This window comes from Brassica rapa, chromosome A03, assembly GCF_000309985.2.
Source record: "Brassica rapa cultivar Chiifu-401-42 chromosome A03, CAAS_Brap_v3.01, whole genome shotgun sequence".
Classification (NCBI taxonomy): domain Eukaryota; kingdom Viridiplantae; phylum Streptophyta; class Magnoliopsida; order Brassicales; family Brassicaceae; genus Brassica; species Brassica rapa.
In genome coordinates, this window is record NC_024797.2 from 22,999,201 (window position 1) to 23,017,906 (window position 18,706).

An 18,706-nucleotide genomic window follows, 5' to 3' on the forward strand; every position below is an offset into this window, starting at 1 on the left:
AGTCTACTTTAGTTATTAGTATAGTAATACATTACTAAATCCATTTCGTCGTGGAGCTCTTCTATCCGTTTTTGCGAGCAGAGCAGCTTTTTGTTTTGTTGATGCTTCCAGAACAGCTTTTCTGATTTGTTTTCATCGGCGGTACGGTCGATTCTTCTCCTCTGGTACTCTTATCAATTTGATTTTGTCTCTGTTAGATTGCATAGTAGTAACTGTGAAGTTGGTTTAGCTACGAACTGTTTTAGGTTTTTTTTTTATGTTTTATTTTGCTTTAATTGGTTTCATCATATGATTATCTTTAGTTTAGGGATTTGGCAGAGATGATAAACGCGTCCGGGTTAACTCTAGCTCCCCCCAAATTTCACTTCCTATGGCGTTCACATCGTTTTGGTACACCTCAGAGAAGCTCTCAAGCTTTAGCTGTTCGTCGAGATGCTGCAGCTTGTCCTCTTCTTCAAAGGTAGTGTCTTTGCCCCTTGTTCGATTAAGCATATGACAGAAGATTTGTAATGGTGTGGTTGTTGTTGCAAATAGGGCTTGTTTAGCACTTTCTACACAAAGAAGCAATGCTATGATCGTCCGTGCCATGAGTGCTTCCTTTGGTGATATGTCAGACGATTCATCTGGTAAAATACTTAACTCTGACCTATACATGTTTCTAGGTTAAGCTAACTAGTAATGGCACTGACTGATTAGGACAAGGCCGGTCCTGAAATTTTGGGACTCTAGACAATTTAGTGAAGGTTTTAATAAAAAAAGTTAAAAAAAAAATGTAATTTTTCTCAATTTTGTGGGGATTATAAGCCAATGTTTCGGCCCTGATCACGGATAACCTCTGCGTTATACTTTAAAATGCTGTTTCTGCATTCCTTGGTGGTGAGATAGTTAAGGAGCTCCTGTGTTGAACTTGTTGTCAGTAAACTTAGCATGTAATGCATAAATCTTAGTCATAACGATTACTCAAAGCATGGTGACTAAATAGTTCACTGTTACTTCCATATGTTCAGCTGTTTTCCCTCGGATCAATGTCAAAGATCCATACAAACGTCTTGGTATAAGCCGGATGGCCTCAGAAGACGAGATTCAAGGCGCGAGGAACTTTCTTATCCAGCAGTACGCGGGTCACAAGCCTAGTGTTGATGCGATTGAATCAGCTCACGACAAGATTATCATGCAGAAGTTCCATGAGAGGAAGAACCCGAAGATCGACATAAACAAGAAGGTTCGCCAAGTGAGACAGTCCAAAGTTGTGAGCTTTGTGTTCGACAGATTCCAAACTCCTCCCACAGCTTTCCTTGTCAAAACAGCAGTCACGTTTGCAGTTCTCGGCGCTCTTACGGTTCTGTTCCCAACGGAAGAAGGACCCACTCTGCAGGTTTTGTTATCTTTGATAGCTACGTTTTACTTCATCCACCAAAGGCTCAAGAAGAAGCTCTGGTCTTTCCTTTACGGGTAATCAGCAAAGCTGATCATAATCGTGAAACTATTGCTATACCTTCTTGATTTTGGATTCGCAGCTGATCAGGTTAATGATATTGTGAAACAGGACTGGTTCTTTTATCTTCTCCTGGCTGATTGGGACTTTCTTGATGGTGTCTGTGATCCCGCCCTTCATCAAAGGACCAAGAGGTTTCGAAGTCATGTCTTCGCTCTTAAGCTACGTTTTACTTTGGGTAGCTTCGAGCTACCTTAGGTAGCATTCTAGCTCTTCTCTTAATCCCTTTTTGGGTTGCAATAGCATTATTATCTCGGGTATGTATGTGAAGAACACACAAAATGAGAAACTGAATCATCTTCATGTGGTCCTCATGTGGCATACAGAAAAAGTTTTTTTTTTGTTCTTGAAGAGTTGGTTTATTTCCATGAAACCTCACTCTCTCTTTACACGGTTTAATATCTAAAGTCGTGTCTTCCGTTGCCGGCTACTTTCTACATGTCTTATCTTACATAGAAAGAAAAAATAGCCTAGATGTGGGCTGGGTCGGACGCCGCAGCTGAAATTTTGAAGACTTGGACATTTTAAATAAAAATTTAATTTTTTTTTTTAATATAGTCTGGGAACAAAGCAATTTATATACAAGTTTTAAAAATTTTGAGGGCGGCTTTGTTGACCGGTGGTCCTGGATGTGAGCTTTTATCACAGCCTGGCAGCCCAAAAAGTAAGTATTAGTTGGCGGAGTTGCAGTTGTTGCTAGCCACGAGTTTTCTATCTTAGAGATATCGAGTTTTCCATTAATAGTTTAGGGTTGGTTCCACAAATTAGTCTGTTTTGCAGTATTTGACTCCATAAACAAAAAAAAAACTGTAAGTAAAAAATAGTGGAAAATAAGGTTGGCCGTGAGCTAAATATGCCTAAAGCTCATCAGTCATCAAGTTAGGTGCCAAGTCCAAAGTTAACGTAGAGGTAGAGGATTGACTTTTTTGACTAAAGTGGTTTATGATTAACAAAAGTGTGTATGCTTTATGCGACCAAATCATGAAGCATTGACTTCGTTGACATTTGTAATTATGAAAGCTGCATGGCTTATTGTTCGTAGCCTCATCATCATGTGCATGGCCCTCTTTATTTATTTTCGTGTTCGAATTTTATGTATATCTTCTAAATAAACACATTTTTGATACTTATTTTGTGCTTTCGTTCAAACAAAAAGAAAAATATTTTGTTTTTTTTTGGGCGACCTCCTCACAATTAAATGTGTTTATTCAACAGAAATAAATTCATTTGTAGTGTCCCTTCCATATTATTGAATCAAGTTTTTTTTTATTGATTCAGCATAAATAACCCCTATTTCATTCGTTTTTCTTAATAGATAAAATAGACTAGACTCTGTTAAGCTTGTAATTTCACTACAAGAAAAATGAGTTTTGATAGCAATACAGGATAGCGTTTTTTACCTTTCTGCTATAATTGATATACCCCTTAGTTTTAGATAGCGTTTGCATTTTTGCAAACGCTATGTTTGGTTGATCCGAATTAAATTCTGAAAATACTTTTTAGAAACGTAGTATATATAGCACTTTCAAACTTGAAACGCTATGCATAATTAAAGCGGGAAAATAGTTGATTTTCCCTCTCATCCTTATTTCACTTTCTCTCTCTCTAGATTTCATTTGTCAACTCTTAAAAATTCTATACCCTAAACCATAAACTTTAAACATAAACCCTAAAGTTAAAGTATTTTTTTTATTTTAATCACAAATCAAAGTTTAAATTCAAATTTTAATATTATTAAAAAATTAATTTCAAAATATCATCTAAACTTCAAAGCCTAAACTTTAGACTTATATATATATCATACCCCAAATTAAACTTTTTTTTTTGAAACACACCGAGATTAATTATATATTGTAAACTCTAACAAAATCTTAAAAACTCTAATCATTTTTATTATCTAACTTCGAATCCTAAATTTTATCTCAAAACATAAAATCTAACCCTCCAACACTCCAAACCCTATATATCACAAACATTAAAAGACCCAAACATTAAACTTAAACTTCTTAAAATTGAATCTCTTACAATTTTTAATCTAAATTCTAATATTAAATCTTTTCCTAAGCATAAAATCCAAATTTATGCTTCAAACTTTAATTTCAATTCTTATACTTAACCTTTTAATCCTATATTCTAATTTTTTTTCCAAAACAACTTAAAATCTTCATTTTATATTTTTACTCATATAACTGTATTATAAAAAATAAAATAAAATATGAAAATAAATTTCTATACATAAATTAAATAAAAAATACAAACTAAGTTTCTTATAACTTTATTGACAAGAAAATACAATATAGCAAAGAAAAGATAAACCAAAAATGAAAAACTCTTATTGGCTAATAAAAATTGGTGGGGATAAGCAAAACTTAATCTCAACCGTTGGTAAACCTTAATCTAGGTGATGAAATTTCATTGGCTAAAGGTTGCCTCGTCTTTCTTATTTTTCTTGTTTGTCTCATTTTCTTCTCCTTACGGTTTACACAGATCTTCACTTTCACTCTCTCTTTGTTTTATTTGATTCATCCACCAATTCTCACCGACCTATCTCGCCATCCCCGACATCTCGCGCCACCAACGTCTTGTGCCATATCACCGTCGGAATCTATTTCTTGTTCTCTTTAATCTTTGATTTATTTGGATCTTTTATGTGCTTGAGATTCTAATCGACAGTTTCTGTCTCTTTCATTGTTTGATTTTGATTTTATTATTGTTCTTAATAACAGAATGAGACAACGTCATGAAGAGGAGGAAGAAGATCCGACGGAGGTGGTGCGGAGATAAAAGAGGAAGAAGAGATGCGGCGAGGTGAATGTGACGAGCTTACGGTGATGGATCCCGCGGAGACAATGAATCGTCAGATCTGAAGAAGCTGTGGTGTGGATATGGCAGAAGTTAGGGTCGTGGTGTGGAGGTGGAGCCAAGCACGAATAAGATAGAGGTGGCGGCTAGATGATTGAAGATACCAACCTAGAAATTTAGGTTTAGTTTCTATTTTTTTCAAAACTTGGTTTAGCTTGGTTTAGTTTGGTTTAGTTTAATATACCAATCTTCAAATATGTAACTAATATCGATATATTAAGATTTTAAAATATTTTTATTTGTATTTTTTTTTTAATTTTTAATACTATAAATAATAACAAAAAATATACGCTATTAAAGAACATTTAATCACATACAAAAAAGTGTTATAATATATAGCAATACGATAGCAGTGCAAAAAACCACTATCCAATGTGTCTGACCTACTATGACGGGCGATGATACAGCGCTTCATAAACCGCTATCGTATCGTTAGATAGCGTTTTTTGTCCGCTAAGAAAAGCCATTTTTCTTGTAGTTCAGTTCATAATAGTTGGTAATATGAAAATTAATATATGTTCCTCGCATATTATTGGAAAAAGTAATTAATATTTCTGACACATTCGCTACACATTTCAAACCAAATTCTACTCTTAACGTCAACAGCATGTTACTTGTAATGTATCCTACTTGAATCATTTTATACTGTATATTATGTTAAGTTTAATAGGTTCCATGTCCATATCAGTTTCAATGTGAAATTCATAACAAAACCATATAGACGTTTTCACAACTGTATTCAACTATTCATCTATCTTTTAATTTGATGTATAGCAAAACTGTGTTAAAACACTTTTACATATTTTATTTGTTTATCAGCTAATGCATCTTATATCATGATGTAGTACAGTAGTAGACTGGTTTAACGTTGATGACTGAAGTGTAAAGTAAGAAAAACAAACGCACATGCCTTCATGTGCGCTGCTTTTATATTATTTTATTTATATTATATTAATTTAAAGTGAATTATAAGTTCATCAACCGGTAGCTTTAAATGCCAATGATGTAAACATATATGCTGGTACTAGAAATCATTACTTGCAAAATCATATAATTTCTTTTGTGGTTGTGAATGTAATACCATTAAGATCGAAATAATGTGTGTTCACTCAAAATAGGTGATTAGGTTAATGATGTGATTTATCAACTTAAAACTGATTATAGTGAGCTCACTATTAGTTCTAAATTAATTCCTATATTTATCTTCCTCGTCTGTCCAGATAAAAAATGTGGATAATAGTTTCTTTCTCTGAAAGTATCGTGGATAACCAAACTGAGCCACACTGTATTTTGTTGACAGACATAGATTTGGCAAATCTCCTTTTACTGGATAAAAAAACTCGTATAAATCTTAAATTATTTGATTAATCATTTATATAAAATAATACAAAATGCGGTTAATGACGAAATAAATAATAATCATTAGCTGCTTCAATTCTTATAGCGCGCTAATATAATTAGCCAAATTCAATTCTAATACACACATTGACGAGGAAGAAAACAAAAAGGCATTATTAACAGCTGTGCCACTCCGATTCTCGAGCGAAAATAGGTTCGACGGAGAATCTCTCCGGTGGTTTCTTCCGATCGGATTATGCTATTTCCTGCTGCGTCGGAGATTCTGCCATTGTTCTTCATCTCGTTTCTCTAGATCTCCCTTCCTCATTCACGGATTCAGATAAAACCAGGAGCCTCCTCTCAGGTTCGAGTTCCGTTGACTGTTCTTAGTTTTGTGTGTGTGTGTTTTTTTTTGTTTCTTTCTTAATTGACGAGCGTGTGATAGGTAAATTTTTGTTTTCTTTGGTGTTGCAGGTGTAAGTAAGTAGTAAAAGCTCTGTTTACTCACTTGCACATGGAGTTACTCAAGATTCTTTCCTCCACATCGAACATTTTGCAGAAACGTCTGTGAAGTCCTTTGCAAACTTCTTAATAATTATCCAATCCCACAAGGTAATTCGTAGGAAAAAAAATATATAATATAAGAGTAGGGTTGACACTTATGCAACATGCAAGGAAGAATTTTTGAGGGGGAGGACGGGACCATTTCAGAAAACTCCAAATCCTCTGCTATTGTATAATATGAAACTTCGTTTGTTTATGTCTTAAACAATGATGAAAAAAGAATCATTCTCTTCTGACATATATTGAATATATAACACGTGGAATGGAGTAGAGACAATGTTCTTTTGCCCAAGATATGGAATCAGACAAAAGTTCATTACTTGACTGACTCATGATGTACAATGATTATTATTTATCTGCCTCTTTATGTATAGACATGACATTGCTGCTTCCTGGTTTCTTTTGGGGTAGGATGAGGGAAGAGAAGTAAGGGATATGAAGATGGCTGCAGGAGAGGATCAGATGCAAGGATCTTCCGGGAGGGAAGAGAAGATTTTTGTTTCTGTTCGTTTGAGGCCACTGAATGTGAAAGAAAGGGTAAAGAACGAAGAGGCAGATTGGGAGTGTATCAACGATGAAACAGTCATATACAGGAGCCATCTTTCCCTTTCCGAGCGTTCCATGTACCCCACTGCGTACACATTTGGTAAGACTTGCTTACTTTTGCAGCTTCTTGATCAAACGTAATCCTTACTGAGCTTTCATATGCCTCTAGACAGAGTGTTTGGCCCTGAGCGTTGTACCAAGGAGGTGTACGATCAAGGGGCGAAAGAAGTGGCTCTCTCTGTTGTTAGTGGGGTTCATGGTAAGGCATGTCTATTACTGCTTTCTAGTCTTTTATCCACTGTGGCTCATGTTTGCTACAAATGTCACCTGGTTTCCAGCTAGTGTCTTTGCATACGGACAAACAAGCAGTGGAAAGACTTACACTATGAGTGGAATTACTGACTACGCCTTGGCAGATATATATGATTACATTGCACAGGTGAAGTTTAATTTATGATAGATTTCATAGTGTCTCCTTACCAAATTATTTCCATATTCATTGTGTGTATTCTGCAGCATAAGGAAAGAGAATTCGTTCTGAAATTCTCAGCTATGGAGATCTATAACGAGTCTGTAAGAGACCTCTTGAGTACAGACATTAGTCCACTCAGACTTCTAGATGATCCTGAGGTAAAATTTGACACTGGCTGATCATACTCTGACAACTTATGGAAATGGTTATGCATAATCTACTTAGCTGGTTATTTGCTTTTTGACAGAAAGGGACAGTTGTTGAGAAACTCACAGAGGAAACTCTGCGGGGCTGGAATCATTTTAAGGAGCTTTTATCAATCTGTATAGGTATTGCTTTTCGAAACGTGAATCTAAGTTAATACGTTTGATGTTTAGCATCAATTTGACTAGTATCATCTAATCATTCTAGATCAAAGACACATTGGAGAGACAGCTTTAAACGAAGTTAGTTCACGCTCTCATCAGATTCTGAGATTGGTAAGGCGTTTTGCTGATTTACATTATAGATTCAAAACTGCAGTATTCAGGTTGCTTTCTGGAGCTTAATTCTGACTGATATCTTTCACAGACGGTCGAAAGCACAGCACGTGAATATTTAGCGAATAATAAATTTAGCACACTCACTGCGACAGTGGTATGTACGTTGAATCCATCATGTATTCTCCTCGAAAAATAGGAAATAAATTCATAGGTTAAGAAATTATCCTGCAGAACTTCATTGATCTTGCTGGAAGCGAGCGTGCATCTCAATCATTTTCAGGTGGCACAAGGTTGAAAGAAGGTGGTCATATAAACCGAAGTTTACTAACACTAGGAACTGTCATTCGAAAGCTAAGGTTAGCACCTTTAGATTCAATGAAGTTCCCTGATTTGTGCCACCTTAGTCTGCTATTTATTCATTGAGTTTGTAAGCAAATTCACTGTCTTTCGTCTTTGATAGTTGAGTTTTCTAGCTGAAACATCTACCAAGTTATTCACAAATTGGTTCTATTAACATCTAATATGTGTATTGTATTTGAGTGTCTTCCTTTTACATTACTAAAATATATGGCTAGCATAATGCAGTAAAGGAAAAACTGGACACATTCCATTCAGAGACTCAAAGCTGACACGCATACTTCAGTCTTCATTGGGAGGAAACGCCAGAACTGCCATAATCTGCACCATGAGTCCTGCAAGAATCCACGTTGAGCAATCAAGAAACACTTTGTTGTTCGCAAGCTGTGCAAAGGAGGTGACAACAAATGCGCAAGTGAACATCGTCATGTCTGATAAAGTTTTAGTTAAACATTTACAGAGGGAATTGGCTAAACTGGAGAATGAGTTGAGAAGCCCTCGTCAAGCTCTTCCTGTGTCTGACACAACCGCATTACTGATTGAGAAGGATCTCCAAATTCAAAAGGTAATGCGATTTACTTCATTCAAGATATATAAAACAAGTCGTAGTATATAAATTCACTTCTCTAACCATCCTTTTGTATTTACTGGTAGCTGCATTCATACTGGTGATTTGTCTTAATATGTAAATCCATTCACTCTAAGAACTTTATGGTTTTTCATTACTTGCAGCTAAATAAAGAGGTGTTCCAATTAGCAAAACAATTAGAGGGGGCTCATACTCGGATTGATGATCTCCAACAAATTATTGGAGAATCACCAATAAAAGAGATACTTCCAACAAACTCAGAACATGCAAATGTACGTGAGTTTTACTGAAAACAAGAATAAACTATTCAACTGTTTGATTTATTTATAAATCCCCTTTTTGGTATTCTTACAGTTGGTTCTTGGACATCAATACCCCAAGCTGCGGGTGCGCAGTTCATGGGAATCTCTATATATAACACCAGAAAGCCCTGCATCAGCTCAGCGATCCAGTATGATTTCCCCACAATCAACCGAGCACGGTTCTGACGAGAATGTCTTCCAGCTCACCGACTTTAGGATTGATTCTGGTGCAACTAGTCCAGGCCAACAATGCCTTTCATTTGTGACTCCTGGGAAATTCACAAAAGTTCGACTTAATATTCGTGGAGCAGAAAGTACAAACCACAAGGGGAAATCTGTAGATCAGGAGGAGAGGTTGCATGAAGTGGACGAACCAAGTGAGGTGGGTTCTGAAGATACTTGCACGGAACTTCGATGCATAGAAACAGAGAGCCCTGGTATCATCATGTCTCCCGAGCCAAACATGCTTCAAGACCGGTCTATGGCTATGAATGCGCTACCAGTATATGTACTAGATTCAAAGAACTTAAGACCACCAACAGAAATTGTAGAAGAAGAAGAGTGTGTAAAGGAAGTCAGTGCCGTCTTTATCGAACCAAAGGAAAAAGGTGAACCCGTCAAAACCTCCACACATTTGTCAGTAACTGACAGATCTTCTAACCTCAGAAGAGACCCTGGATTTCTAGATTCTGTCACCCTGTCTCCTGAAAAGCCTTATAGTTTGCATCTTGAGAAACAAAGAGTAGGAGGCGTGAGCCATACTAGAAGTCGAAGCTGCGGAACAAGCTTTGTATCCGGTTCTTCCTCTTCTTTGTATGAGCATGAGAGAGACGCTTACACACCACCAACCTGGTATCAGAAAGAAAGTGCTGAGAGCAATCTGAAACCGTCCAACATCAAGAGGCCGCCATTACCAACGCATTCTAGCCGGATGAGCATGCCAGCAACTTGGTTTGAGAAAGACTTCAACCGCAACCAAAGAACGCCAGCTGCTTTAGATGGTGTTAATAAGAGAAAGTCATCAATGAATAGCTCACAGGTGTCTTCCTCTAGCGCCCCTGTGTCTAGGCTTCAGACAAGTGGTAGAGCTTCCAACAGCCAGGAGGAAGGTGATGAGAGTGGTCCCCAGAGGGACAAGCGAATCATTCATTTATCGGTTAGTTATACTTAGCTTGGTCTTGCTTTTCGCTTACCTATACTTGAGAATGTTGTATTTATCTTGAGAGCTACCTCTATGGCAGATGGAGGAAATAGAACAGAAGTTCTTGGCTCTGAGATCAACAAAGAGCTTCAAGGACGCTGCGGTGGACCCCATACAAGACTATTTAACCACGCCACTGAACTGGCCGTTGGAGTTCAAGAGACTGGAGATGGAGATTATAGAACTATGGCATGTTTGCAATGTTTCCATGGCACACAGAAGTTACTTCTTCCTTCTCTTCAGAGGGGATGAGAAAGATTGCTTGTACATGGAAGTAGAACTCCGTAGGCTCAAGTACATTAGAGAAACCTTTACCAACAACAACAAAGCTATTGAAAATGGACGCACTCTTACATCAATGTCCAGGTATATATATATATATTCATCAAAAAGCACCTTACCTTTCTCTGGCGTTTTATGTCAAGAATGTATTCTCTCTTCTTTTCTTTTAACTGTTTGGGCTGTGAAACAAAACAGCCTAAGGGCGTTGAACAGGGAGAGGTACAAGCTGAGTCAGCTGATGCAGAAGAAACTGACAAAAGAAGAGAGAGAGAACCTGTTCTTGCGATGGGGTATTGGGCTGAACACAAAGCACAGACGGCTCCAGCTGGCGCATCGTGTCTGGTCAGAGAGCAAAGACATGGATCATGTACGAGAGAGCGCCTCTGTCGTGGGGAAGCTAATGGGGTTCGTTGACATGGATTTGGCGTCCAGGGAGATGTTTGGCCTCAACTTCTCCCTTAAACCACGTCCCAAGAAATCTAGCCTGTGGAAACGGAGCGTTTTGTCTCTCTCCATATTGTAATCAAAGAGAACCAAAAAAATGTCTGAAATGCTGAGTGCTGAAATGATAGTGGTGAGAAGTACATTTACAACTACAAGTGTAAGTTTATTGATTTGGGAATGAGACTTGAGAGTTAGAATAGATCTCAAATGTGTAATTTCAAAAGGCCACTTCGCCAAAATGTGTTGATGTAAATCATGCCACTGAACAATCTTTGTACTATTATCATGTAGACAGGAGTTGCAGAAACAAGACACTGAGTCATATAGTTTAGTATTGGGTTTCTGCTATGAACACAAGAAGATGAGTCTCAAGTTAAATAAAAGGACAAGACACTAGAAAGAAAGACAACAATAAAACAAGTATTATAGCAAAACATGAAACTAAGGTTGCTGCTGAGCATCCATGTAACCAGCATCAACAAGCACTTTCTCCCTCTTAGCAAGCTCAAGATCTTCATCAACCATCATCTTCACAAGCTTCTCAAACCCCACTTTGGGTTTCCACCCCAACACTTGCTTGGCCTTGCTGGCATCTCCTTTCAAGTTATCCACTTCAGACGGCCTAAAGTACCTCTTATCAATCTCCACGTGATCCTTCCAGTTGAGCCCCAAGTACCCAAACGAAGCCTCGAGAAACTCCTCAACCGTATGCGACTCCTCCGTCGCCACAACGTAATCATCCGCCGCCTCCTGCTGCAGCATCATCCACATCGCCTCCACGTAGTCCCCGGCGAACCCCCAGTCCCTCGAAGCTTGTAGGTTCCCGAGGAAGAGCTTCCTCTGCAAACCGACCTTGATCCTCCCCAAGGCTCTCGTGATCTTCCTCGTCACGAAGTTCTCCCCGCGGCGAGGCGACTCGTGGTTGAACAAGATCCCGTTGCACGCGAAGAGACCGTACGCCTCACGGTAGTTAACAGTGTACCAATGCGCAGCGACTTTGGACGCGGCGTAAGGAGACCTGGGGTGAAACGGCGTCGTTTCGGACTGAGGAGGCGGAGTCGCTCCGAACATCTCGGAGGATCCCGCCTGGTAGTACTTGACGGTGCGGCCGGTGTCGGCGGTGTGAGATCTGACGGCCTCGAGGAGGCGGAGGGCGCCGGTGGCGACGACGTCGGCGGTGTAATCGGGGATCTCGAAGGAGACGGCGACGTGGGACTGCGCGGCGAGGTTGTAGACCTCGTCGGGCTTGATCACGTCGAGCCAGCGGCGGAGCGAGGAGGCGTCGGTGAGATCGGCGTAGTGGAGCTTCATCAGGGCCTTGTCGGCGTTGTGCGGGTCGATGTAGATGTGGTTGATCCGCTGGGTGTTGAAGTTTGACGATCGGCGGATCAGGCCGTGGACTTCGTAGCCTTTTGAGAGGAGGAACTCCGTCAGGTACGATCCGTCTTGGCCGGTGATTCCGGTGACCAGTGCTATCTTCCTCGGCATTTCCACATCGGATCTGGATCCGTTGTTTTCTGACGCCATTGATGGTTGTTGGATCTGGGTTTCGCGGTGGCCCGTTAAATAGGATAGTGAAGGAGGTCAAAGCTTGAAGACGGAGAGGGTATTTTCGTCAATTTAAGCGTTATTATGGTCAAATCATCGTCGTGGGGTATTTTCATTTCATTGCTGTCTGATGCGGTTTGTTTACGAGTTAATGGTGTACTCATTTTTCTGGTCAAACCTCGTGAATAGTCGTGGGATGCTACGTCCAAATCAAGAAATTTCAAATCATTTGCATTTTTTTTTGGGGTTAAAATTGTATAGCTACATATTGTATGAATCCAACAACGAAGAATTTTTTTTTTGAAAAATCAGTAGTATAACGCAACAAGACTCTTTGGATGTGGCATAAATTTATAAAAGTAAACAATAGTAGATTTCTCTCTCCTCTATCCACATTCTCTCTCGACCTTTCATCTCATCTGCGACTGAATCTTACTCTCCGGCGTACGGACGTCGCGTCAGAGCGCGTGCCGGAGCCGGAGGGGTCTCTTCTCCTCTGTCTCGTCTTCCTCTTTGCTCTAGGTCGTCTCTGCTCTCCCTCTCCCGATATGCTTGCTCTTCTAGGTTCGAGCTTGCGTCGCCGGTGGAAGCTTCAGTCGCGAGGAGCCGATTCAAGGTAGGGGTAGCTCTTTCTCCGGAATTGCGGTGAGGGTCCGGCGAAGTAGAGCGATCTAGAGTCGGCTTTTGAGTTTATGGAGAGATTCACTTTTCCCTTTTATGGATCTCTCGGGTTCTCTGTCGTCGAGGAGTGGTAGCAAAGGGTCTTGTCACGGTGGCTTCGGCGGTGGTCTGCAGCTGCGGGTCTGTTGCTGGTGCTCGTGCTTGTTCGGTTATGGTGGTGTTTGCTTAGGATTTCTTCGGGTCGGAGAGATTCCGATGCTTGGCTTGCCGTAACCAAGAGTTCTCTCAGGTTCTTTGAGGGCTTAGGAGACGAGGGTTGAAGGCGGATGTGATCGTGGTGAAAGTGTCCGGTCTGATTTCTTCGTGCGTGTGTTTTCCGGTTCACCTCGAGTGGTCGTCTATGGCCATGAGAGGTCTTCTTGTTGCCTCGCAACTCTTTCGGAGCTCCTGCTCCTGGCTTCCTGTTTTGTTCTTCTCCGAGAGTAGGTGACGGCTTCACTCGACGAGTTCAAGTCTCTCGCTCATCATCGTCATATCACACCCCGTGGCTCAGGGGTTGATAGTTCTTGATCAAGAAATTGGTCCTTTGGTTCTCAAAGGCCTTGGTTGCTTAGGCGGTTCTCGGGGGTCATTCGCCGCCTCAGAGTCAGCATCCAGTCGAAGCTCACATCCCGGCGCCGTGGTGATTGGTCTTGTTCCTTCTACGGTGGTGAGGCTGGCGTTTCTTGCACAGGTTTAGAGACTGCATTTCAGGAAGTGGCGGTGGAGGCAACTCATCTTTGTACAGGTTTCGTAGATGGCAGAAGCGAGTGCTTGCTCGTTTTGGGATGCGGTCAAAGTGTCGGTGGCGCTTTATACGAGCTGGCCTTGGTGGCATTCGCAAGGCATTGGTAAGTATATGATCTCTCCCCTTCGGTCGTCTTGCGCTTCATAGACAGAGAAAGTTAGAGCTTGTGGAGATCATCGGGAACTAGCTACTCCGGAAATGTCAAGGGATCTCCCGGCATCCGCGGAAACGCGGAGAACCTCACTTTCCCGAGAGTCACGTTGATGGTTGAGAACGGCTACCGATATCGAAGGATTTCAAAAAACATCTTAGCGGAATGCGCCGGGTTTAGTGGGTGGGCGAAGCTAGGTTTGTAATAGTCAGATTTCGATAATTTTGTTCAAAGCGAGCTTGTAACCGTATCTGATTCCCGATCTTTCGGGCAGATTTTATATATTAATATATTATTAAAAAAAAAAAAAAAAAAAAAAAAAAAAAAAAAAAAATTTATAAAAGTACGAGCTTTGCCGAAAACTTTTCACAAGAAGATTGGTAATGGTAAATCTACATCACCAATACTATTAAAAGGGAAGGAGTCTTAAAAAATCTATTTATACAAGGTTGTTGGACCTATTCACTAGAAACTTAATTTTTGTTGGTCTTGCCTTATATTATATTGTATTGTTACCAATTTTGGCTCAATAATATGGATACCATATATTGAACCCATGAATACTCCTTTTGCTATTAACATTAAAGTCGGTAACACTATACCCTATATTTACCGATTACTAAATTATTTTACCAAAACTATATCATTCCTATGAGCCACCAACCAGTAGATTATTTTACCAAAACTATATCATTCCTATGAGCCACCATGGCACCAACGACTTCTAAACCTGTCTCATTCCATTCTTCCATTGATCAAACTTCTGTCTATGAAAATGAAAAAGTCCTTGGTTGTTTCATGTTGACGTTCCATGGCTTCTCTTCCTGAATAAAAAATATAATATTTCAAACTTTTATTCAAATGTCACTTATTCTAAAATCAAACATGACAGTGTTAGAGACTTAGACCACCATAGTTGTGACTCGATCATACCACATACTCAGACCTCACAAACTATAAAACGTTACATCACATACATATTATTGAAACAAATACATATTATTTTAACGGTAAGGTTGGTTGCTAATTACAAATTCATATACTATTTAAAAACTTATCATATCTATGCTGTTGTAAACGTCGGAGGTGATTGATTGGGCTGTAGGAAGTGGTTTTAGCTTTAATTTTCATCTACAACTTTAAATACTAACAATCATGTTTTATCTTGGTTTTTAAAGCTACAACCAAAAAATTAAAGCTACAGCAAAAACATACAAAAAATGATTATAATAATTTTATTTTCTAAAGTCTCATTTTTTTAGCTTTAGGAAATTTTAAAGCTACATCACTTAAAACTAAATCAAAAACCCTACACATAAAATGGTAAAGTAAATTTTCTATAGTTACAACCCAACCAATCACCCCCGTTGTTTTGCAAGATCTATAAAATTTTAAATCGTAACAAACAAGGTTAGTTACAAAAAAAAAGGTTAACAAGAAAATGAATATATTGTGAGTATGGTAAATAGATATATTCTTAATTTTTTTTGTTAAGAAAATATTAGAGATACTATTATCAAACAGAAAACAGAAAATAATTAAATTACTTGGTCTACAAGTTTTTTTATTACCACACAAATACATCATTTCCTTATTTATTTCTATCAAGCAAAATATCAAACAAATCTACTTATATTTTATACCAAGAATTTTGGTAACTTGCGAATAATACAAAATATTCTATCCTAAATTGCATTAAACCTACAATTTTATTTGTGAAAATTTAAGCCCATTTTGCTAAAACCAAAAAAAAAAATTAAAATCTTTTAGAAAACCCAAATTATTAAAACCCATGAAATAAATCATAATTTCTAAACTCAGATTTTATTAATGAATAATATGTCTCAAAATTAATTTTTAGTTTGGATTTATAATATATTGAGTAGATTTAGAAAAAAAAATGATAGGTTTAAAATAACTACAGATTTTTATATGCTTGGTTTTATATTTTTATAGCTTGATTTTAAATATAAATTATTTCATCTTCTGATATATAAAAGTGTGCAACAATCTTTCTACTAACAAGATTTACTTCATTTTATAATTTCTATACTATTAAACACAAAAATTTCATCTTCCGATATATTTTGAACAAATTATAAAAATGCAAACGCTTGATCACATCTAAATAAATCAATATGACTTTTTAACTTAATAATATAAATCAAACGCAAAATACTAATCTACATAAATATTGTTATTAACCCGAAAAAACCCGAGCTTTCGAAGCGCGGATCAAAATCTAGTTTTTATATATAAGAAAATCAATTAGGTAGATGTTACTTGGGAGGAAAGCCAACAAGAATAAAGCAGTCCAAAACACTGGCATTATCCTAACCAGTATCATTAAGATGTACTTGTGTACTGGAATGTCTCCACGCACAAGCAGACAGAGTCGCTAAAATCGCAAGATATATGTCAAGAAAATCGAATCTATTTTAATTAACTTTTATATCTCAACCAACAATGTATAATTTTATAATACTTTATAAGATATAGAAACCTCTTATCATTATGATTGATATCACTAACGACTTGATGTGTCTCGTATATATTCCTTCCATCTTTGTACCTAATCTCTTTGTATAAATACCATTGATCTTGTGAATAATACATCTTCCATATTCAATATATATATATTGATGAAAATCGAAATTGGTCTGCCAAAATAAAATAGTATATAAATCATAAATGTATCCCCTAAGGGTTAATCCAATACAAAAAGCATAAGCTTTTAAACACCAACAAAAATTAAAATAAACGAAAAACGGCAAACTCTTAAAGTTTAATAATAAAATCAGCAAAAAATCCAAAGAAAACAGAGAAGCTTGTGCCACAATTAAGTCTAATCTGCCTTGGCTGATTCAACGGCAGCAGCACCTCTGCGACGACCTGTTCTTCTCGCAGCAATTTGACCAACCTTCTTCCCTGGTGGTGCATCACGTCTGACCGTACTAGCATGACCAATGTGCTGGTGGTTTCCTCCTCCGTGAGGATGCTCCACTGGGTTCATAGCCACACCACGAACTATAGGCCAGCAGTTTCTCTTCACTCGGTACTTGTGGTATGCCCTACCTGCCTTGAGAAGTGGCTTCTCTGTTCTGCCTCCACCAGCAACTTGCCCAATCATCGCTCTGCATCCACTTTGCACAATCTTCTTCGCCCCAGAAGGAAGTTTAATCCTTTAATGACAAATAGTATCAGTTATTAATAACTATATGAAACAGAAACTCTTTCAAGAATTAATTCACATCATTAGTTCGTTTAGCGTGTCACACAAGTTACCTTATAAGATAATGTTCCAACAGTATAATTAGGGTTTAGAGACAAGACAAGTATGATATTACCTAGTGGTGTCGTTGTCAGGATTGTGAGAAATCACGATGGCATAATCACCGGAAGCTCTAGCGAGTGCTCCACGGTCACCAACATGAAGCTCAACGTTGCAGACAACAGCTCCCTCGGGAATCGATCTAAGGGGAAGCACGTTACCTACAACGAGAGTCGCCTTCTTACCACAGTAGAGGAACTGTCCCGTGTACATACCTTCCGCAGCAACGAACAGCTCCTTCTGCTTCTTGTAACGGAAAGGATGTCTGAAATCGACGCGAGCTAACGGAGCACCACGTCCTGGGTCGTGGATGATCTCAGTCACAACACCCTTGAGATACCCATTTCTCTCACCGTAGTCGAGGCTACGGAACTTAGCCGGACCCTTGCGGTGGTGGGTGTGGGACTTGAAGACGGAACCAGCGGCACCCTTACGTTGAGCCCTAATAACACGACCCATCTCGACGAAGCTGCCTCTCTTCTTGTTGTTGCCCTCTGCGCAAGCTATTGAGGTATTGGAGCAACTGTGTTTATTTATAGTAGCGTCCCTCCTAGAAACCCTAGCGTAAACACTAGTTATTAATGGACTTCCATAATGGGCCTTGTGTGGCGTAGTTTTAATTGCAAACCCAGAGAAATGTTTTTGGATAGCAACCTAGTTAAAGTTAAAGTCGGTGTTTCTAAAACCGGGTTTGTTGAACCGGATTCGATCATGAACCGGTTACATAGCTGGATTGGATCTAATAATTGGTTCGACCATGAACCAGTTACGTAGCTGAATTGGATCTCAAAGTTATTAAATTGATAAAACTCGATAAACAATCAAAAATCTATAAACCATCCATATAAATATAAAACTAGTTTATATTTATAATGTTTATGTTTTAAATTCATTTATATTTTAATTGTATGTCATATTTACAAACATTACTTTTAAATTTATACACTAAAAATAAATTAAACTATATTATTGAACCACGTTTGATCCGGTCGAACCATGAACCGTGACCCAAAAATTATTTGGTTTACTTTTTGGTTCGGTTTTAAAAATACTAATTAAAGTGCTAAATTACTAAAATTGTTAAAAATAATTATACTTTTGAATAAATATTAATTTTATCAAAATTTATAAAATGTAGATTGCTTATATTTATATTTTCAAATGCATTTTGGCATCTTTTTATTTTTTTCAAGAAGTTTGATAAAATAAATGTAGTACTAGGCAGACCCAACAAAAAATTCTGGCTGTCAAAATAAGTTCTTTCGATTATCTTATAAGAAGTTCTGCGTTCTGCTTGTCAATGATAAGTTTTGAGACGTTCGTTGAAACAGGCA

General features: G+C 38.3%; 4 protein-coding genes across 13 annotated transcripts; 2 read left to right on the forward strand and 2 right to left on the reverse strand.

The window, feature by feature from the left end:
• The first annotated feature begins 1 nt into the window (after position 1).
• On the forward strand, positions 2-1,925 carry LOC103860694 (protein CHAPERONE-LIKE PROTEIN OF POR1, chloroplastic). 6 transcript variants are annotated; one of them, XM_009138343.3, is made up of 5 exons: positions 2-164; positions 308-460; positions 535-626; positions 1,008-1,452; positions 1,547-1,925. In XM_009138343.3, exons 2-5 carry the CDS (start codon positions 321-323, stop codon positions 1,695-1,697), a joined length of 828 nt encoding a protein of 275 aa, XP_009136591.1. In that variant the 5' UTR covers positions 2-164; positions 308-320; the 3' UTR covers positions 1,698-1,925. The 6 variants fall into 6 exon arrangements, with proteins under 6 accessions (XP_009136591.1, XP_009136593.1, XP_009136596.1 ...); XM_009138345.3 differs by having other exon boundaries at positions 6-141; XM_009138348.3 differs by having other exon boundaries at positions 22-164; positions 319-460.
• Positions 1,926-4,997: 3,072 nt separating this feature from the next.
• LOC103860696 (kinesin-like protein KIN-7G) lies at positions 4,998-11,195 on the forward strand. Of its 5 annotated transcripts, XM_009138351.3 has the most exons (16): positions 4,998-6,059; positions 6,170-6,175; positions 6,255-6,307; positions 6,671-6,905; positions 6,975-7,064; positions 7,144-7,244; positions 7,322-7,435; positions 7,525-7,606; positions 7,689-7,756; positions 7,848-7,913; positions 7,991-8,115; positions 8,345-8,681; positions 8,849-8,977; positions 9,060-10,163; positions 10,249-10,574; positions 10,686-11,195. In XM_009138351.3, the coding sequence occupies exons 4-16, from the start codon at positions 6,695-6,697 to the stop codon at positions 11,011-11,013; spliced, it is 3,081 nt and encodes a 1,026-aa protein (XP_009136599.2). In that variant the 5' UTR covers positions 4,998-6,059; positions 6,170-6,175; positions 6,255-6,307; positions 6,671-6,694; the 3' UTR covers positions 11,014-11,195. The 5 variants fall into 5 exon arrangements, with proteins under 5 accessions (XP_009136599.2, XP_033144758.1, XP_033144757.1 ...); XM_033288867.1 differs by lacking the exon at positions 6,170-6,175 and having other exon boundaries at positions 4,998-6,061; XM_033288866.1 differs by having other exon boundaries at positions 5,001-6,059; positions 6,163-6,307.
• Positions 11,196-11,232: 37 nt separating this feature from the next.
• Positions 11,233-12,621, reverse strand: LOC103860697 (GDP-mannose 4,6 dehydratase 2). Its single transcript, XM_009138353.3, has one exon. It carries the CDS (start codon positions 12,459-12,461, stop codon positions 11,376-11,378), a length of 1,086 nt encoding a protein of 361 aa, XP_009136601.1. The 5' UTR covers positions 12,462-12,621; the 3' UTR covers positions 11,233-11,375.
• A 4,075-nt stretch (positions 12,622-16,696) lies between these two features.
• On the reverse strand, positions 16,697-18,642 carry LOC103860698 (60S ribosomal protein L8-1). The gene is made up of 2 exons (XM_009138354.3): positions 17,389-18,642; positions 16,697-17,223 (listed from the first exon to the last, which is right to left on the reverse strand). Exons 1-2 carry the CDS (start codon positions 17,829-17,831, stop codon positions 16,887-16,889), a joined length of 780 nt encoding a protein of 259 aa, XP_009136602.1. The 5' UTR covers positions 17,832-18,642; the 3' UTR covers positions 16,697-16,886.
• Positions 18,643-18,706: the final 64 nt, after the last annotated feature.

Coding starts and splice junctions, on each gene's coding strand:
- LOC103860697 (XM_009138353.3), bottom strand. CDS start 12,461: ATGGCGTCAGAAAACAACGGATCCAGATCCGATGTGGAAATGCCGAGG.
- LOC103860696 (XM_033288867.1), top strand. CDS start 6,695: ATGAAGATGGCTGCAGGAGAGGATCAGATGCAAGGATCTTCCGGGAGG. Junction 7,757..7,847: donor CTCATCAGATTCTGAGATTG/GTAAGGCGTTTT, acceptor TATCTTTCACAG/ACGGTCGAAAGCACAGCACG. Junction 8,116..8,344: donor ACTGTCATTCGAAAGCTAAG/GTTAGCACCTTT, acceptor AGCATAATGCAG/TAAAGGAAAAACTGGACACA.
- LOC103860694 (XM_009138343.3), top strand. CDS start 321: ATGATAAACGCGTCCGGGTTAACTCTAGCTCCCCCCAAATTTCACTTC. Junction 627..1,007: donor TATGTCAGACGATTCATCTG/GTAAAATACTTA, acceptor CCATATGTTCAG/CTGTTTTCCCTCGGATCAAT. Junction 1,453..1,546: donor CTCTGGTCTTTCCTTTACGG/GTAATCAGCAAA, acceptor ATTGTGAAACAG/GACTGGTTCTTTTATCTTCT.
- LOC103860698 (XM_009138354.3), bottom strand. CDS start 17,831: ATGGGTCGTGTTATTAGGGCTCAACGTAAGGGTGCCGCTGGTTCCGTC. Junction 17,224..17,388: donor CCTGACAACGACACCACTAG/GTAATATCATAC, acceptor TTGTCATTAAAG/GATTAAACTTCCTTCTGGGG.